Raw genomic sequence first — 20,439 nt, forward strand, 5'->3', positions numbered from 1 at the left:
ATTTCCGGTGTCTTGAAAGAAGCAAGGCCGAAGCGGAAGCCAAGGCTGAGGAGGGGCAGGGAGGGTGGGGAGCAGAGCAGACCCTGTGTGGAGGCGGATGGGAGCCTTACCATGGAGAACCGGTGTGGACGACAGCACTGCGCACGCGCAAAGTCCTCTCGGGCGAAAGCTTCCTTTGCTCCAAGGTCCTCGGGTTCAGTGTAGCTGGAACCGAGCAGAGGGAGACGGGGTGGAGAGAGCAGGGCCACTGCGTGCGCCCACGGGAAAGCCTGCTAAGGACTGGAGGGAGACTGCAAAATTCGCTTCCAATTGCAGAAAATAATTTTAGATACCAGATCTGTTATGTGTTTTTAGACGGTTTCAATTGTGAGTTTGATTTCTACATTAAATTCCTTCCAGGGCACTACAGTGTATCCATGCATTAAGTTTCAGTTGCAAAAATAATTTCTTTAGATCTCTTGATGAGTTCTTTTTGTAGCCTTTAAGTTAGAGAAGGAAATGAACAAATTCGTTAAGACTGAACCCAATGGAGGATGCTGTGGTTTAGAGGAAGCATTGCTGATTGGCGAGAGGGTGTGGTTTTCTTTCTTCTCTGAACATGATCATTTCATATGCCCCCAAAAAGTCAGTCTCCGGGCCGGGGATGTAGCTCAGTGGTTCCGGCGCCTGCCTCGAAAGCGCACGGTCTCCAGTTCAATCCCCGGTACCAAAAAAAAAAAAAAGTCTTTTGCTTTTTATTACTCAATTCATAATACTAAAATTTTCCTCTAACGGTGTATCAAAACAACAACTACAAGGTTTAGTGCACCTTCTTAAATGGCATGGTGAACATATCAAGAATAAACTAAGGGCTGGGATTTAGCTCAGTGGTTTCGCCGTCTGCTGCGCAAGCGCAAGAACCCGAGTTCGATCCCCGGTACCAAAAAGAAAAAAAGAAAAAGAATAAACTAAATGATTTATTTTGAACTCCAGCAGAAGGCTGAAGCAAGGTTTCCTTTTTCGCCCGTGGGTGGCAGGCATGTCCGTTTGTCATAGATCTCTATGCAGAAAGGTGCGAGCCGAGAACGAAGGCTGTCAGGATGGAGGCGAGCAGTGGGCAGCTTGAGAAGGCCACTTGTCAGTCTGTCCTCCGCCAGGGCGAAGCCAAGGCCATGGCCGGCTGTGAGGACATCATCATCCACACCCGTAGTTGTGGCTTCCGGATCACATCAGTCATTGAAAATAAGGTATCAGTTCTGAAGCGGCTCTGACTATTTGGCTATCAAGTTTACTAACTTGCCCTTTCTTTCTCGATTTTTACATAGTAATTAAATATACCATCATGTTAATGATCTTTATACGGAATAATTATTCTCCCTATTTCTAAATCAAACTGGGCGTGATGATTCTTGTATGATTTTTAAAGGCTTCAGATTATACTTTTCCTGTTAATATACGAAAAATGTTTGAAGATCAGGGAAGATGCCGTATAATCTGGGTACAAAGTGTTTTGTGTGGTGTGCACACAGTAGGGGCCACCGGAAAGCGTAAAACATGGTCTCAGCTTTCAAGGAATTCATGGGCTGGTTGGAAAGACAAATCTAATGCTCTCCAGAGAGACCAGAGAACAATTAGATGGCACAGAGTGAGGCCCGAGCAGGAGCTGTGTTCGGTGGGTATCTCTGGCAGCAGGTGTCAGTGTGGCTTTGCGATGGGGCAGCGGTCTGTGGTGTGGGGTTTGGGCCAGAGCCCACCTCTAGAAGCAACGTGCCCGGGAAGGGGAACCCAGGAGGGTCAGGAGGAAGTGTGGGCCCAGAGAGCAGCTGCTTTGCAGACAGTCTCTCCGCCGAGTACCTGCGGTGCTTGGCGCTGGTAGAGTGGATGTGCTCTGAAAAGCAGGGGAGGAGCTGGGCCTCCCGCAGATGCTGTGGTCCGCGGGTGGTGACTGTGGTCTTGCAATGGCTCCGGCCTTGCGGGTGGAGCCCAAGCTGCGCCTGTTGCCGTCTCTGCCCTCTGTGTCTTCCAAGGATTGGAAGGGTGGAGGGAATCACTGCCTTACCCCAGCCTCTCCGCTCTGCTGCTGCCTCCCACTTCACAGCTCTACCTCCTTTAACTCAAGCAAAGTCAGGAAACGTCCCTCAGCAAATGTGGTCATGCTACTCACATTCCAGGCTCAGCCGCCCCCTGAGGTGAGAGCCATCCCTGCTCTCCACACAGGAAGTGGAAGTGGAGGGAGGCGCGGTAACTTGCAGAAGGTGGCACTGCTAAGAGTGGAAGAATGGAGAAGCAAATCCAGATGGCCTAGCATTCTCTGCCCCTTGGTGGTCAGCGGGGATGATGGCGGGCTCCTTAGGGGCGTGTCTGACGCTCCCATTTCCCCTGTTCATCGCCTTCATCCTGCTCCTCCGGCTTCCTGTCCAGCCTGCGGGCCGTGATTAACATCTCAGGGTCACTTCTTCTACCTCATCCTCCTGGGAGCCCAGTCTGAGCTAGTGTCAGACCTCTGTGTTTGCCCAGATCCTTCTCCATGCTTCCATCACAAGATGCTGTGAAGTGTTTCCTAGCTGTCACTTTATTTGTCTTTCTCCCCTAGACTGCCCACCAGCCTGTTGGGGTCAGGAATGATGTGTTCTGTCCCAGTGTCTCTAGAGCCTGGAACATGCCTGACATATGGTTAACGTTGACTAAAGCTCTGCTTACTGAGGGAGGGAAGGGGGAGTAACCGTTCAGTGGGGTTTGCAGCCTGTGAGTTGGACGGTGGTACTGATGAACAGGAGACAGAAACAGGTTATTGCTGTAGTATGCCAAGCACAAGATGATGTGGTGCTAGTGTTCCTGATGGTGTGTGGATGAAGAGTAGAGGTGAATCCACAACACATTTAAAAGAGGAAGTTTACAGAACTGTTGACAGAATGAGAATGAGTGACAAAAACTCAGGGACGTGAAGCTGAGAGGAATCTCTTAGTCCATATGAGTAACACAGTTTCAGGGCTTATTCTGAGGTGTATGTCTTGTTTTATTGAGGAAAGTTCTACTAACTTCTGAAATGTTCTTTTACAGTCAGATAATAAGGCGATTATTCATGTCAACAATGAGCTGAGTCAGAACTGCGTCAACAACAGAGGACCTAACATATTTGCAGTAGAAGTGGCACCGCACTCTACCATGGTAATGCACCAGTTCCTGATGAAAGCCCTGTCTTTCTTGTGTCTCTTTGGAAAGAAATTTTTTTCTAGTAATGTTACGACTAACCATGTAGATCGAGCCAGGCGTAGTAGCACAGGCCTCTGATCCCAGCACTCAGGAGCCCAAGGCAGGAGGAGCACAGTGAGTTCAAGGCCAGCCTGGACTGGACTACATAGTAAGACCCTGTCTCAGAACAAACGAAACAAAACCATGAGGCTAGGAAAGGGAGTGGGCAATTAGTTTAAGTGTGATGCTCATACCCGTGTCAGTCTCCACCGGGACCCAGAGGCTCTGGTTCTGATCCAGCTCCATCGCCCTGGTTGAGTGACCGTGGGAAAGTCGCTTCACCCCCGCCCAGGCCCCTTAAAGGTAGGACAAGGAGAGCATTAGAAGTGTGGACACTACACAGGGTTACGTAGAGATAAAACAGAGTGACGTACGTGAAAGCACTTTTGAACACCATGTAGAGAGATACAAAGTAGGATTAATAGTAATAGGATTTTAATAACTCAAAATCTTTTTGTCTACATTATTCATGTTTTGAGATCACGTGATCACGTGTTTTAGGGAAACAACTGAGTCCAGAGCCAGAAGCAGCTGTAGCTCTGGAGCTTGAAGAAACTCTGGTTTCTGATTTAGCCCCAAATTCAGAGGCAGGGACAGAGCTGGGGGCTCCTGGGGTTTGGGAAGGGACAGGTTAGCCGTCCACACTCACCTTTCTTCCTCCAGACTGTCTTTAGCCCTAACTTGCTCTCAGATGATCAGAGGAGAGGGAGAGGTTCTCTTTTATGTTCGTCCAAGGAAGATTTCTGGAAGTGCTGCAGGCTTGGTAGGAAAGGACGCTCCCTGAAGTCTCCGCCCACACTGCTGAGGCTCACACCCGGGGCGGGGTTCAGCCAGGTGTGCTGTCACACCTCGATCTCGGCTCTCTGTCCCTGCTGAGGCAAGGACCATAGGGTTTGATCAGCACAGGTGCATTCCACCATAACTGGCTTCACAAGCATATGTTTTATACAAGGGCTAGAAGTGTCTCCTGACAACTGACCAGTAATGACATAAAAGAAAAGTAAAAGCTTTCTGTTTTTATATGCAGGTTTGTCAACATGTAATGCCTCTGAATGAACGACAAGAATGGACGCATCATTGTGTTTATTCCCTCATATCTTAACTAATTCCCTGAGGAGCTATCAGGCTAAGAAGTAGTATTGTAGATTTGCTGTTACTTATTTATTATGTATTATTCAATTTAACTGGTATACCTTTTTAATAATTAATTTATATGCATTTACATTTACATGTCATATATCTTAGGTATATGATACGTAATATGTATGATACATACTTTTATACGATGAAAGTATGTTTTTGGGTTTTTTTGGTACTGGGGATCGAACTCGGGTCCTTGCACTTGCGCAGCAGGCAGCAAAACCACTGAGCTAAATCCTGGGCCACGATGAAAGTATAATGTTTTTAATGTGTGCTCTTATTAATTTAGTGGGAAACTTAAAGCACATTTTGTTTATGATACTAAGTCAAAAGAAAATTATAAATAAGCCTTTTAAAAGTAATATTCAATGAACTCTTCAAAATCCTATATGCTTTTGTTTTATTTTAACTCATAAAAAACTTAAAAGAGGACCAGGGACTTAGCTCAGTGGCAACACACCTGCCTTGCAAGCACAAGGTCCTAAGTTCAACCCCAGGTACAAAAACGAAAAAACTTAAAAGAAAATATAACTATAAAAATAGCCATTTAATTTTCCAATCATAAAAGTTTAACACAAAATTTAAAGAAATTAGTTTCTATATAATGAAGCCAAAACCTAATGATGATAGTAGAAACATTTTGTAAATTTTTGTTTGTTTACTGCGGACTGCTTTTACTTAACTGTGTTTTGAAATAATGGGAATTAAATCTACATAACATTAAATGAAACAGAATATGGCATGAAAAATAATATTAAGCAATTAGGAACCATGTATCAGTAACAGAAGAGTGGACAATAAATGTCACCATCTGAAATATGAATACTGTATGGCAGATATTATTTTTGTACCCAATACAAGATGGCACATAGTTTAAATGTCATTTGGATTTGGGGCCCTTGATTTAGATTTCTGTAAACTGGGTTGCCATTATCTAGCGGTTAGAACTCTTTAGATAATATATCTTAAAAAGTAGTAGTGAAATATGAACACACTAACTGCCAAATTCTTTATAAATCCAAAAGATGTGGCCATGTATTCTGTTTTACCAGGTACTGAGTTATGGGAAATCGTCTATGATGGTAAAAACATACAACAAAGTTATGTCTGTCCCACATCATAAAGGACTTTGTATAATTTGGTGACAGTGGACGTGGACTGGTGTCACTGGGACACAGGGACTCGGGGAGAATATGACAAGCACGGGAGTCTTGCCCGTCTGCCCATGGCTCCTTAGATCATCTGAGCCGCTCCTTTTCTTCCCATTGCTCATGAGCTCGACAGTGTCATTTCTGTTAGTTGAAAAGACAGAGGTATTTTGTTTCAAGTTGAACTTTCTTCCAAGAAAATGAAGACCCACAGGGCTGTGTCTGCGTGGTGGAGCATTTGCCTGGCTCCAACAGGACCCAGCTTTGAGCCCCAGCACCGCTAGGTGAATAAATAAAGTGTATAAAGTAAGAATATGAAAAATAGAAAGCTGAAGCATCCAGCTTAGTAGAAAAAGGCCCTGCTGCCCCGGACCTCTCCTGTGCCCTGGCTTCCATCCCTGCCTGTTCCCGCAGTGTCCCCACGCTCTCTGTCCTCTGGCGCTGGTTGCTTCCCACTGTTGCTGTGCACGTGGCTGCTCTGTCACTTTCTTGGCTCCTGTCTGTGTTTGCAGTTAATTCAAACAGTAGCTGTTCCCTCCCAGGTCGTCAGTAGCACCCTGTTCCGCTGCACTTTGAGAGTCGGGCCTTGTCCCCAGTGTGGGACTCTCGCTCTTTCTGGGACACCGTATTCTTCAGATTTGCTTCTTGCTGCTGACCGTTCCCTTGTAGGTTTCCCTGCACCCGTACTTCTGTAGCCCCGCCCCCAGCCCTTTGCAAGCACCGCTTCCTTCTCGCAGATAAAAGTGTTCTTCCTTCTGTCTTCTCTCCTGGCTCTGTGAATGTCACTTTTGCAAGACTTCCTTCTGGGTCACTCGCACAGCCAAGACTGGCCGTGGCCCTGGCGCCTGCTCGCTCAGCGCCCAGCAGCAGCGCCCAGCAGGCCTCTTGAAGATCGCCTTCCTTATTCACCTGCACCTGGCCGAGCTTCACAGCTGTGACTGCTGTGACCCCGGTAGGCCTCATATGGTATTGTATGGATGTTAGAAAGACAGTTGAATAAAATGAGCAGAAACTTAAACTCACATGTGGTATGAATTTCCTATCGTTCTTCAGACTGTTTATAAATTAAAAATCAGAAGCATAAGAAAAAAAGTCTCATTACTATTCAATTCCATTAATCAGGACTTTATTTTTCATTTCATTAAAAGATTAAAACATAACATGTTTAACAGATTAAAATACAACAGAATTAATTTTTTACTGATAAATAGGCAGTTTTAAATAGAGAATTATCAACATTATCACTGTAATACCTGTAACTGTAAAATTCTGATTCTTATATTTTGAAACTAGTTTAAATGTTATCAAATACACTCATAAGCAAATCTTAAATTACTGTATTAAATCACTTTATTGATTTTCTATTATATTGCAGTAGAGCTATTTTCTTAAAAAGCCAGTTGCCTTTTTAGATCTGTTTTTGGTGTAGGTTAAATACAGAGCAGAAACTTAATACACCATACTAAACATATTTTGGGTGTAATCCAGGAAAATGGAAATGTACTGTATTTCTGATTTTGGCCACCAGAGGGTGAGCATATTATTTTCTTCATTGAAGAGAGAGGTTGATAATATTCCTCAGCACTGTGTTAAGTCCTTTATGATTTCTAAGACTGCTTTTAGTGATTTGCTTTCTGCAAACCCAGACATATGTACCTCTTCTTGTCAGGGAATTATAAAAACAATTTCTAAATTGTCCTCTTAAAAAGTACTGACTTTTACTCCCTCATGAATGCACAAGTACAGGGAGATATACACATGGCCCTGCTGGCTTTACATGGTATGAAAAGCCTATCTTTACTCTTGAACCTGCTCAGTCATTTCTAGGGAAAAGTGAACTACATAATGATTTGAGGAAAAACACAGCAAGTAGGGGAAATGATTTAAAGGAAGTGGGTGGGATTCATATAAAGAGATAATTTGGGCCTAGGGATGGCCAGTAGTTGTTGAAAATCTAGGGAGTACAGGACTTTGGTTGCTTTGAAGAGTTTGCACCTGTTAGCTGCAGCTAGCACTGTCTAAGGAAGTGCAAACGAGGTATACTTCATTCTTGTGACTCATTCACAAGCTGCTTATATTTGTATTTGACCAAAGTAAGTTTGTACATTAACAGTAGGTATTCTGCTGGGTTTTTTTACATATTTCTGAAAACACATGTGAATGTTACAGATAAAGCCCCAATGTTGTATAAAGGGATTAGATTATGGTTCCATTTCTCAGATATTAAAGAAAACATATTTTCTTTCAGACACAGTTGAGACATATCCAGAATTTTATAAATAGCCCAGATTTTATTCTCTTCTTTACAATCGAATTGGAGATCAACCCAGTTAAACTTGAAGACTAGCTCAAGGTCAGGCATCTCACTGAGGCTAAGGCTGGCTATAATGAAATGCAGTACCAGCTACAGAACGGCAGCATTGGAAGCTTCCTGGCAGTTTCAGATACGAGTATCAGCATTACTGAAAAGTACATTTCTCTGTGCCCTTTAGACATCTATTACAAAAATTATATTTAGCTTTTGAAAAAAATTATTTTCTTCCAAGCAGAGAAGTTAAAACATGAGGAATAGAATAGACTGGATAGTAGTTCACAAGGACATACAATTAGCAAGGATTGATCACACATTGCATTAGTTATAATACAGAAGAAGTGTGAATGATGCCTGTTCTCAAGAAAAGAAAGAGTTGAGGCAATGAGTTACATGTGAGCCGATTGGGGAATAACATTAATCTTAAGTTAGTAGACACTGGTGATTACACATTCAGCTAGTGATGATATGGCAACAGGGCGGGAGAAGCTTGCCCAGTTTAGGAGCTGTAAGGGTAGAGGAGAATCTTGGAAGAATGAAGAAGTATAATTTGAAGCTAGTGCTTTGATTTCTGTCATGCAATATTTTTTTTTAAATAACAAAACTGGGCACATTTTCATGGCATATAGGAAATGAGGCATAGGTTTTAAAATACTGAGAAGTACTACACTAAAATATTAGAGTGAAAAATGGAAACAAAGTCTATGTAAATAGGGAAAGGTGGAGGGATGAAGGTCACACAGGTAATGGGGAAAAAGTAAGAACCAAGATACATCATGTACAGGTACAAGCACCCAGTGATAAATGTAAACATTGTATAACTAAAATGTACCAATAAAAGAATTTTTAAAAAATATTAGAGTGGTTCCATAGAGTGAGTCAGGACATAGAAAATGCTCTGGAAGAGTAAGGGTCAAGAAGGAGCTAGAATTTAACTGACCTTGAAAGGGTAGGAGAGACTTAGAATGAGGATGAAATTTCAGGCATTTTCTCCTACGTTCATTTTCCCTGGAGGGCCCTGTTATTGCATTAATGTCACAGGCAATAGGTCATTAATCGTGTCCCCACCAGCTGCCTCTCTCTGCAGAGCGTGGCTTCAGGTGCCGCTGACAGAGGTGAGCAAGCCAGACGCTGCGCTGCCCTCATTACCCGGGCCTCGGCAAAGACAGATTGGGAACCGGTACTGCAGGCTGTACCTCTCACATGCATTTTTAAAATGCCTCATCCTTCATGAAACCTTTAATCCATCCCCAGCCCAGAAGAAACTCTTCTACACCCTGAGCTTCTATTTTAAAACCAATACCTTTTATTCCTGTGGGATTTTTCTTTCAGATGTAAAATATTATGAATTTGATCCTTTTGGGGGGGATTTCGTGGTTCTATTAATTTAACACACGTGCAGATCCATACAGCACCAGCACTTCCAGGACACAGAACAGGGCTATCACCAGAAACTCCTGGTGCTTCCTGTTGTAGGTTCATTCTGTCTACAACACACACACACACACACTCACACACACACACTCACTCACACCTAGCTCCTGGACCTTCATCACTATGTGCGTTACTCTGGCCGATGTGCTGAGTGACTCGGAACGCTACTGGTTTTGAGAAGTGTTCAGAACCAGAGAAGGCTCTGCAACAGGTCCAGGCTGCTGTGCAGGCTGCTGTGCCCCTGGGCCATGTGATCCAGCAGATCCGATGGTACTTGAGGTGGCAGTGGCAGGTAGGGATGCTGTTCGGAGGCTCTGGCGGCTCCTGAATGTGAATTGTAGTGGAGGCCTTTAGGCTCTGCCATCATCTGCAGACAACAGCCCTCCCTTTGAAAAAAGCTGCTGGCCTGCTACTGGGCCTTGGTGGAAACTGAATGCTTGACCATGGGACACCAGGTTACCATGCAACCTGAGTTGCCCATCATGAGCTGGGCATTTTCTGATCCATGAGTCATAAGGTTGGACATGCACAGCAAGTCTGTCATTAAATGGAAACGGTATATATGTAACTGGGCCAGGGCAGGTCCAGAGGGCACAAGTAAGTTACATGAAGAAGTGGCCCAGATGCCCATGGCTCCTATTCCTGCTATATTGCCTTCTGTTTCCCAGCATGCACCTGTGGCCTCACGGGATGCACCATATGACCAGCAGTCAGAGGAAGAGGAGGTGAGGGCCTGGTTTACAGATGGTTCTGCATGTTATGCAGGCACCATCTGCAAGTGGACACGGCAGCACTATAGCCTCTGTCCAGGACATCCCTGCAGCACAGTGGTGAAGGGAAATCTTCACACTGGGCAGAACTTTGGGCAGTGCACTGGGTAGTATATTTTGTCTGGAAGAAAAAAATGGCCAGATGTGTGGCAGTATTCAGATTGATCAGCTGTAGCCAATGGTCTGGCCAGATGGTCAGGGGGCTTAGAAGGAACATGACTGGAGAATTAGTGGCAAAGACATTAGGAGAAGAGGTATGTGGATAGACCTCTCCATATGGGCCAAGGATGTGAAGACACTTGTATCCCATGTACATGCTCACCAACAGATGACCTCAGCAGAAGAGGGCATTATAATAAAGTGGATAGGATGGCCCATTCTGCAGATAGCAGCCAACGTCTTTCCTCAGCCACCACTGTCACTGCCCAATGGCCCCATGAACAGAGTGGCTGCGGTGCCAGGAATGGAGGTTATGCACGGGCTCAGCAACACGGACTACACTTACCAAGGATGACGGCTGCAGCCGCTGCTGAATTCCTGACCTGCTAGTAGCAGAGACCAACACAGAGTCCCTGGTATGGTGCCGTTCCCCAGGATGATCAGCCTGCAGCTTGGGGGCAAGCTGATTACACGGCACTGCTTCCATCACCGAGAGGGCAGCGCTTTGTCTTTACCAGAAAAGACACACTCTGTTCATGGCTTTGCCTTCCCTACACATAGTGATTCTGCCAGAACGTCTATGCATACACTAATGAAATGCCTCTCCAACATCACAGAATTATACACAGCATTGCCTCTGACCAAGGGATATATTTTATGGCCAAAGAAGTGAGACAGTAGGCTCATGCTCACGGAATTCACCGATCTTATCATGTTCCTCATCACCCAGAAGCAGCTGGGTTGATAGAATGGTGGAATGGCCTCTTGTAAATAGAATTACAGGATCAGCTAGGTGGCCATAGTTTGCAGGTCTGGGGCAAGGTTCTCCAGAAGGCTGTGTATGTTCTGAATCACCATTGTCCACTATATGGCACAGCGTCTCCTATACCCAGGATTCATGGGTCCGAGAATCTACGAGTGGAAGTGGAAATGGTATCATTCACCATTACCCCCAGCAGCTCAAAAGCAAGATGTTTGCTTCCTGTTCTGGTGACCTTATGCTCTGCTGGCCTAGACATCTTAGTTCCAGAGCAGGGACAGCCTGTACCAGGGAGCACAACAATGATTCTTTTGAACTAGAAGCTAAGACTGCTCCCTGGTAATTTTGGGCTCCTCGTGTCTCTGAGTCAAGGTAAACATGGAGTTATGTTGTTACCAGGGTGATTGATTCAGACTACCAAGGGGAAGTTGGACTACTACTCTACAGTGGAGGTAAGGAGTACTTGGACTGCAAGAGATCCCTAAGGATATCTCCTAGTGTTACCACGTCCTGTTATTAAGGAAACTACAACAACCCAACCCAGGCAGGTAACAAATGGCACAGAATCTTCAGGAATGAAGGTGTGAGTCACCCTGCCAGGTAAAGGGCTGCGGTCTGGTGAGGTGCCTCTGAAGGGCAAGGGATTGCAGAATGGGTAGCAGAAGCAGGCTGTTATCAATACCAGCTATGACCATGTGACCAGTTACAGAAACACCGACCATAATTCTCATGCGCCTTTCTCTCCTGTTTTGTTAATGTGCTTGTGCATATATATACACACATATATTTAATAGCTATTTTTTTCTTTGTAATGTAATATTGACTTAATATCAGTACTTAAGTACTGTTCCTAAAGTTACAGAATGTCAGGAGAAGAGTAAGCATCACCCAAAGAAAGCTTTGCCTTCTATTCGGGGAGGGAATTAGTGTTTCCATTTGTGTGCAGGATAGTTGTACTGTGTTAGGCATAATTATGAGCTTGCCAGTGTATTCGGCGACTAAACATGGCTTAAGGAGACGCATCTGGCTGTTGAGTTGACAAGGGATGGACTATGATAATTAATCGTAAGATGTCGACTTGAATAAGAACCATCAAGCAGATCAGTAAAGCTCTGAGTGTGTCTGTGGATGACTGGCGTGTAGGCCGGAAAATGAGGGAAGAAGACCCACGCCGGATACAGGTGGCACCAACCAACAGGCTTGTGCCCTGATGGAATGAAAAGGGAAAAAAGGACTTTGGTATTCATTACTTCAGCCATCCAATACAGACTAGCACTGGTGACTGGATAGTGAGCGTCCAGGCCTTCGACCTTCAACTGCCCCTGAATCATCCAGCTCTCCAGCACACAGCCTGCCTTGTGGACTCTCCTGCCACTGATCCTCTACGCCTACCTAATAAATCTTTCTGCATAGTTACACATCTTTTCCATTGAGTCTGTTCCTCTAAGAATACTAATAACACTGTAGTTGTCTGGTTCTGAAAATCTCATGTAAGTGGGGCCATGCAGTATGTAACATATTAATTCACTTAACATAATGATTTAAGATTCACCCAAGCTGTATGTATCAGTAGTTGGTTCTCTTTATTGCTCAGTAGTATTTTATTATTCGGTTGTTTCACCATTTGTTTACTCGTTCATCTGCTGGTTGTTTCTCATTTTTGACAGATACTGATGGAGCTGTGATAAACATTAAGTACAGATTTTTACGTAGACATGTAGTAGATGCCCAAGATGGGATTGCTGGGTCACGTGGTAAATGTGTTTGACCTTTTCAGAAACTGCCGAGGTGTTCCAGAGTGGCTGCACCACTTTGCACTTGGGAGGTTCTAGAGGAGGCGCCTGTCTTCTTGCCTCTTCTCAGTTGGTGGCTGCGACACTCCTTGGTTGGTGACCACCGCACTAAGCCTGTCCCATACCCTGACTGCCTTCTTCACATCAGACTACACCCTGGCTCCTCTCTTCCCAGGACATTCAGGTTGCGTTTGGGGCCCAAGCGGATCACGCAGGCAATCACGCATCCCTGACCCTTCGTGTGGTTCTGTCTGCAAGTCAGGTTTGCCAGGTCCGGTAACAGTCGCGGGTTCTGGGGACCAGACAGGGGTCTCTTTTGGGGTCCATTATTTAATTTACCACAGCATTTAGCAAGAAATCAGGAATACTGATGAAATGGATAACGAAGACATTCATTATCTCTTGAAAAATGTTCCTTACAATCTGTATTTTTAAAAATCTTATCTTTTGCCATCTAAAATATTAATATTTGCATATCAAATATTCATATAAATTAATTCAGACTGATATCCTTTGTAGAAGATTCCAAAAATGAATTCTACAGAAGAAGTCCAATCCATCATATATCAATTCTTTTCACATTGTAGCCTCATGAATAACCACTTGGCACTGAAGCACGAGTTCAGAAGCGATGACTTTTCTGGCACAGGAACAAACTCAATTTCAGAATCATGGTCTCCAAACAGGCACTGACTTTTATTTACATGACAGTTTGAAACACCTGAGTAGCTTACAGATACACATAGCGAATGGTTTGACAGTTCTTCTGTTGGTAGGAATGAGTCCCTTTAGCAAATTTCAATAGACCACAATTTCATGTCATAAATTCTGGAGGATTACATGGTGTAGGCCTTACAAACAGGCTAAAATGACATTTGCAACATTTCAGCATTAACTCAGGTTTATATGAAATCATCAGTTAGTTATTTTCCAGCTACAAGTTCCTGAGAATTCTTCTAGGAGATTATCTACGCTAAGGCTGTTAGAGTTCTCTGGGATTAAAAGACTGCCTTTCTAGCCTGGTAGGGCTGGGGTGTGGGGGCCATTAGGTCTTAAACTGGAGAGAACCCCAATGTTATCAATACAGGTGATTCTGCCACTATTAAACACCACCAGATAAGCACACACAAATGTGGAGCTGTGTTTTGTTTTTAACAGTAGTGTGATTGTGCTTTTATTGTACTCCATAGGAGTGCCTTCTCGGGCTGGTATACCTGTCATTAAGGAATTACTTTTCAGTTTTTCTTGTTTTGATAGTCACTTTCTGTATGAGTCAGGTAACTAATAAATGCCACTGGATAACCCCATTTCATGTTTTCATTATAAATTCCACATACATCTCTTCATTGTAAATTTTATATGCATACTATTTCTTGTCGTTGCAGTTATCAAAGATTGATGACTACGGTGAACACCTTTCTTTAAGCCATTACAATTGGAAGGCAAGTGATGATTTGTGAAGAATGAAAGTGAAGCTTCTATAATGAATACTGTCCTAGGAAATGTGATTTGACCAAGTATCATACATTATCTAGCCAGGATCTAACCCAGCTCCCGTCTATCTACATTTGTATGCATGGGCCGAGAGATTAAGAATTGCTTGTTCCTTGACTGAGAAAGTAACCAAAGTCCTGGTTACTTCACTTTAGGCCTGCTCCTAAGGGGCATGTTAGGAATTGTCCCAAGAATTAGATTTTCCTTGCCTCTGAATGTAATCTAGCATTCAGAGTTAAGGGAGTTTTTTGGTATCGGAGATCGAACTTGGGTCCTTGTGCTTGCACAGCAGGGGACAAAACCACTGAGCTAAAGTGGATGCACATTGAGGCGATACTCTTAAGTGAAATAAATAGGACACACATGTGTAAATACCGAATAGTTTCTCTGGTGTGAGAAACTGAAAGTGTAAATAAGGACTAAATGTATAATAGGTCATTTGAAATAGGAAGAAAAGGGGCAAAGGCGAAGGAAGTGGGAGGGCTAGGGGAAAGGATAGAAGGGAATGGGATTAATATGAGAAAATGGAAAAATAGGAACAAAATCTTTGTAAATAGGGAGGGCTGGAGGGGTTGAAGGGAGGGCTGGGCAAGGGTGAAAAATAAGAACCAAGAGAGACTATGTAAAGGTGCAAATTTCCAATGATGAATGTCATTATATTCTATACCTAAAATGTACCAATGATTAGAATGAATAATCGATAATGTAAAATAGGAAGAAAAGGTCCAAAGGGGTAGGGGTAGTGGGAGGGGCAGGGGAAAGGAAAGAAGGGAAAGGAAAAAATGATGAGAAATGGAAAAAATGGAAATAAAGTCTTTGTAAATAGGGAAGGGTGGAGGGGGTGAAGGGAGGGCTAGGAATGGGGAAAAAATAAGAACCAAGATGCATCATGTAAAGGTACAATTCCCAATGAGAAATGTAATTGTGTTGTATACCTACAATGTACCAATAAAAGAATTTAATACAAAAACAAAACAGAACAAAAAAACCACTGAGCTAAATCCCCAGCCCCAGAGTTAACGTTTTTAATGCATAGCGTTAGAAGAAACACACCCAGCTCTTCTTGCTGGGTCAATGATTCTAAATATCTTTCAAAGTCAGAAAAGCCTCCAGTTCCTGGCCTTTAGGCCTCGGGTTTCTTAGCACCTGGTGCTGGGCCTTTGCTTTTTCCTGCACTCTGTATTTTTTCCTTTGGGGGAGCTCATCCACGCTGGTGTCTTCAGATGCGGTCTGCATGCTGGGGAGTTATAAATTTGGATCCCTTGACCACGGCTGTCCCCTAATCTGTAGGTGCGTATACCCAACACGGCTATTCTGAATCCCCTCTTGATGTCTGGAGGACACTTCAAGCTTTATAGACCCCAAACTGAAATCACGGTCCCAGATGTCACCTCCCAGCTCCATACTTGCAGCATTCCGGTCCCTGGTTTCCAGGTTTCCAGAAGACGCTGCTTTTCACATGCCCTGCACACCTCACCCTGTCATGCTGACACTGCTTTCTGGAAGCATCTCAAGCCTGCTCACTCAGGCTGTTTCCATTGTGCCCAGCCTAGTGCGAGGCACTGCAGTCTTCGACCTGGCCACCTGGTTTTGCTTCGGCCACTATGTGATTTCTGGAAAGTGCTGGTATGATCACGGTATTGCTCTGCTTGAACTCTTCTGGCAGAGGACAAGGATGAACCGCGAAGACGTTATGCTAACTGAAATTAGCCCGACACAAAGGACAAATATATGACCCCACTATGTGAGAGTAAAACAGTCAAATTCATGAAGGCAGGATGAACAGTGGTTTCCTGGAAGAGGGGGAAACGGGGAGTTGTTCAGTGGCTGCAGAGGTTCAGTGTGGGACGCTGAAAACATTCTAGAGAGGCTGAGGTGTAGCCCGGGTGGGAACTGTGTTTGGGGTGAGGGAGGCCTGGGTTCAACTTCCAGCACCACAAAATCATCATCATCATCATCATCATCATCATCATCATCTAGAGACGGACGGTGAGAATGGCTTCATGACACAGTGAGCAGACGTACTGAAGGCACACTTAATTGGTTAGAAATTATGTATTTTAGGCTGTGTATGTGTTGCCACCATTTAAAAAATGCCCTCTCAATTGCTTGTTACTGTTATGATAAAGAGCCCAATACTTTTTTTTTCCCCTGTGGTACTGGGGATCGAACTCAGGACCTTGCACTTTTGAGGCAGGAGCGGTGCCACTGAACTAAATAACTGGCCTTCCCGATACTTCTTTTACATGTACTTGTTTTTAAAAATTTTATCGCACATTTTGCAGGTCATAATGATGACATCTGTCATGGGAAGCTGGGGCATGGACATAGCATCTTACTTCTCTTCACTTCCTCCTCCAGAGACCCCAGGAGTTGACAGCATCCAGTTAGGCCTGTATGACCAGGCTGCCCACTCTACTCCTCAGTTTCCGTGCTGGTTACACTGGCTGCCTTGCCGGTTCTTGGTGAGTTAAATTCCTTCTCACGCCAAACCTCCCCCCTCCAGTTCCCTCACCTGGGACAAATGGGTTTTTTCTCTTCACTTTGCCAATGACAACTTCCTTCTTCCCCTCAGTGTACACATCACTTCCACTGTGGTGTCATCCCTGACTCCCTCTGGTGATGGATCCTCTTATTTACACCCAGACAGTGCCTACGAGGAGTGACCAAGAATAAAGAATCGATTACAGTGAGAGGCACTGTGCCCAGACCTGCCTTACTTCTATGACACTTACCCCACCCTTCTTGCCACTTTCTGCAGCAGTTCTGGAAGTCTTCTTTCCTGAGTCTTTATGAGGTGTGATCAAAAATACAGTGAACACTTCTGCTGAGGGCCACGTAACAGGAAGGCAGCTTGTAAAAACATGACGCTGTGTCTTCCTCCACCTTATTCACTGGGTCTGGCACCTGCAACTTCTGGCTCTTCCCCAGTCAGAACGAACATGAAAGGTCAATGTTTTGAATTAATTCCATGACAGAGCAACAAAAGACAGTTTTCAGTCATCTTTTCTTTTTCTGGTTCTGGGGATCGAACTCAGGACAGATTTCATTTATAGTGACTGCCTCATAGAGCGTATCTGCACAGCACCTACCATGTCAACGTGCAGTGCAGAAACATACCAGCATGGTGCCTGGGACAGCACTGCAAGAAGCAAGAGTAGAATCCACAGGTTAGCAACGGACTCTGGTCTGGGACTGAGGAAAGGGAATGGCATGGCTGTGTCTAGATGTCTCCCCAGAGCCTCAGGCAGTCACAGGTGGGCTTTTCTACAGGTGCTGGATCCAGAGTGTATGACGCTGGGACTAATTCACAGTGCAGTGCTGAGCTCCCGGGCACCTGGGTTATGGGTGTGAGTGCTACCAACCCTAAGAAGCCTGAATAAGACAGAAAGGACAGAAAGAAAGAGCAGTGGTCCTGGCCATGTGGCTCAAAAGTCAACTGATTTATAAAAAGGAAAAGAGTTTTTAAAAATGTTCAAAAATGCCAGCTAAAAAAGTAGAGCTAAAATGCCTTAGGCTGTACTTGATGGGAGAGTCTGGGACCTCAGAAGACCAGAAGGCTGATACACATGCTGGCAGTAAAGACTGGGCTCAGGAGGTTTCTGCTGAGAAAAAGGACGGCATGGCTGTTGGACCCCAGATGATGTGTGTTATGGCTTGGAATAAAGTTTGTCTGAATTTTGCTCATGTCCGGAGACTTCACCTGAGACTGAAATTAAGGGTACCAAACTAATCTGGAAGAAAAAAATTTCAAGGTAGTCTAATGTTGAGGCTGTGGCATGGCTACTGTTGGGGCCTTTTAGTCAAATTTATATTGAGAATCAAGAGCAAAGAGCCCAACAAAATGATTTAAAATGTCTTGAGTTTTGCCAAAAAGGAAGCTCCAGTAAGGCTGTAGACTACAAAGGTAGAGCAGAGATCTTGATCGCTGAGAAGGAACAGGAGAAAAAAGATGGCCTAAGAGACATCACACAAAACAACAGAACTTCACCCTTTCACAAAATGCAAGACTTTGCTTTGAGAAGAGAGCCCCAGAGCTCTCTTCTACATTGTTCTACAATGGCGGCAGCCTAGGGAAGTCGTTCCTTGGGATTTGATTCACAGACTCTGGACCCTGACAGCCAAGAGAGAAGGAAGCCCAGCTATTGCTTCAGCTGGCAGCAGACCTTGGTGTCATCCACGTGGTGCTGGTTTTAGGTGCATGCAGAATGCAAGAGCTGTGGAGTCAGGAAGCTTCCACCCAGATTTCAGAAGGCCTAGGAGGCCAGGCAGTGTGCCCAAGTGGGCAATGTGTGAAGCTGTGAATGCAAAGCTGAAGGTGCAGTAGGGACCCCAGAAGTTTAAAAAAGCCAGAAACATAGATTGCCTAAAGAAAACTACAAGGAGAGAACAGAGCCAGCCTGAGAGAGAAGCCAGGAGAGCTACTACAACTACTGGCAGTGCTGAGGGGGCAGAGCCCCAGACACTGCCTCCAGAGAGCTGGGTTGCAGGAAGTGGAACTGCAGGGTTTAATGTTGGCCCTGCTGGATTTTGGTCTTGTTTTTTTTCCCAGTCCTTGCTAGTCTCCTGTTTATAACTTCTTTTGTTGTTTCTTGGTACTGGGGATTGAACTCAGGTCCTTGTGCTTGTGCAGTAGGCGGCGAAACCACTGGGCTAAATCCCCAGCCCCGTTTATAACTTTTAAAATAAAAATGTCTACCTTGCGCTTTTAACTGTTTAAAGTGTTTAACTCTCTTTTCACTTGTACAGGGGTTTGCAGCAAAGAGTTTGCCTTAAATCTCAAGAGACTCTGGACTTAAACTTTTCAGCAATGCTAAAACTCTTAAGATTTCAGCAACTCTTAGGGATAGACTAAATACCTTTTATATAAAAAATATATGAGTCTTTAGCAGACCAGGGGTGTAATGTTATGGCTTATGTCTAGATCTCCCCTCAAAGCCTCATGCAGTCATAGGTGGGGCTTTTTCAGGGGTGGCTGGATCTAGAGCGTGAGGCTGGAATGATTTATGGTGCAATGCTAGGATCGAGGGCGCTAGGATTAAGGGTGTGAGTGCTACCCACCCTAAGCAGCCCGGGTAAGCTTTAAGGGACAGAAAGATCGTCCCTTGCTTGCTTTGCTTTCTGCCTGCCATAATGTTTATCCTCTCCAAAGCCTGTCAGCCACGCCACCCTGGCTTGGAGCCAGCTATGTATTGAAACCTCTACACACTGTGAGCTAAAAAACCCCTTTTCTCCCTTAATTTTGGGTGTCAGATATTTTGTCATGGCAACAAAGAAAGCAACTAAGACAGGGAGCTAATATTCCAGGCGCCTCTGCTTCAGGTCCGTGAGGCGAACTCCCATCACCAGACTAGGAGGAGCTCCTGTGGCCAGCAGCTAAGCGTCCCGGGCAATTCCGTGTGTCCGTGATGAAGCAACTGACGCCCAAGACCCCGCCGATTCTTGCAGAAGTCCTTTAAGAGAGGCTTTACGTTCATTTCATGGTCAAGAAATGGGTGCCCAAGGACGTTAAGTCCCCCAAGATCGCACCATCTTAACAAATGTTATTCCACCCTGCGGAAACACATTTCCCAAGCAGAGGAGACAGATGCCAAATCCAGCGAGATGCTAAACCTAATGGCAGCGGATTTCTCCTTTTCCCTACTTAGTGGTCGACTTTGCTGGCTGTTGCTGGAGGAAGCCTTGGCCCACCCGCCCCTGGGTCGTCCCTGAGCTCCCACTGTGGGCACAGCGCCTGGCCCACCTATCCACCCTCGAGGCCGGGCTCCAGGGCCGTGCCGTCAGACTCAGGCCCCAGCGGCCTCCTGCCTGCCCCTGGCCGACTTTCAGTTTTGTAAGCATAAAATCGGAAAAGGAGAAACCCGCTTTCAGGGCTGGCAACTCCGCGTCCGCGAACCCCGTTCTGTGTCCCGTGCCCGGCCTCGCCTCAGCCCAGCGGCGGCGCGCTCGTCCCGGGCCCTCGGAGGCTGCGCGCGAGCCCGGGGCTCCTCTCCGGCGCGGACGCCCGGCTCTGGCGGCAGACGAGTCACGCGGTCCGGCGAAGGCGCACGGCCGCCCGGAACAGGTCCCCGGAAGGCAGTGCTCACGGCACACCGCGCACAGCCTGCCGGAAACCGGGCCGCGCGGTCCAGCCCCGCGCGGCCCGGGCCGGGATTGGGCGCCTCGCCGCTCGCCCACATTGGTCCGCGAGGGGCCGCGG

The 20,439-nt window shown here is 45.4% G+C and overlaps 1 protein-coding gene and 1 long non-coding RNA gene across 11 annotated transcripts in view; one reads left to right on the top strand and one right to left on the bottom strand.

The window, feature by feature from the left end:
* The window catches only part of Efcab7 (EF-hand calcium binding domain 7), a 33,068-nt gene extending 26,531 nt beyond the window's left edge, over positions 1 to 6,537 (top strand). For all 4 annotated transcript variants that reach the window (XM_021255605.2, XM_004841525.3, XM_087212834.1 and 1 more), the window contains 3 exons: positions 1,017 to 1,226; positions 3,040 to 3,147; positions 4,259 to 6,537. In XM_021255605.2, the coding sequence (XP_021111264.2) occupies positions 1,017 to 1,226; positions 3,040 to 3,147; positions 4,259 to 4,333 (393 nt within the window). In that variant the 3' untranslated portion in view covers positions 4,334 to 6,537. The remainder of the gene's footprint in view (positions 1 to 1,016; positions 1,227 to 3,039; positions 3,148 to 4,258) is intronic.
* LOC110348453 (uncharacterized) overlaps positions 1 to 20,423 on the bottom strand; it is a 38,213-nt gene extending 17,790 nt beyond the window's left edge. For 2 of the 7 annotated variants that reach the window (XR_015451902.1, XR_015451901.1), the window contains exons 1-3: positions 16,756 to 20,376; positions 3,881 to 4,103; positions 111 to 204 (exon numbers count right to left, since the gene is read on the bottom strand). This is a non-coding gene — a long non-coding RNA (uncharacterized LOC110348453). Of the gene's footprint in view, positions 1 to 110; positions 205 to 3,425; positions 3,528 to 3,880; positions 4,104 to 16,755 lie in introns of all 7 variants that reach the window. The other 5 variants (XR_015451904.1, XR_015451905.1, XR_015451900.1 and 2 more) reach the window with 4 other exon arrangements.
* Between the last annotated feature and the right edge of the window lie 16 nt (positions 20,424 to 20,439).

This window comes from Heterocephalus glaber, unplaced genomic scaffold (genome assembly GCF_053883595.1).
Source record: "Heterocephalus glaber isolate CG9 unplaced genomic scaffold, H.glaber_assembly_v1.0 deba00001442, whole genome shotgun sequence".
Classification (NCBI taxonomy): domain Eukaryota; kingdom Metazoa; phylum Chordata; class Mammalia; order Rodentia; family Bathyergidae; genus Heterocephalus; species Heterocephalus glaber.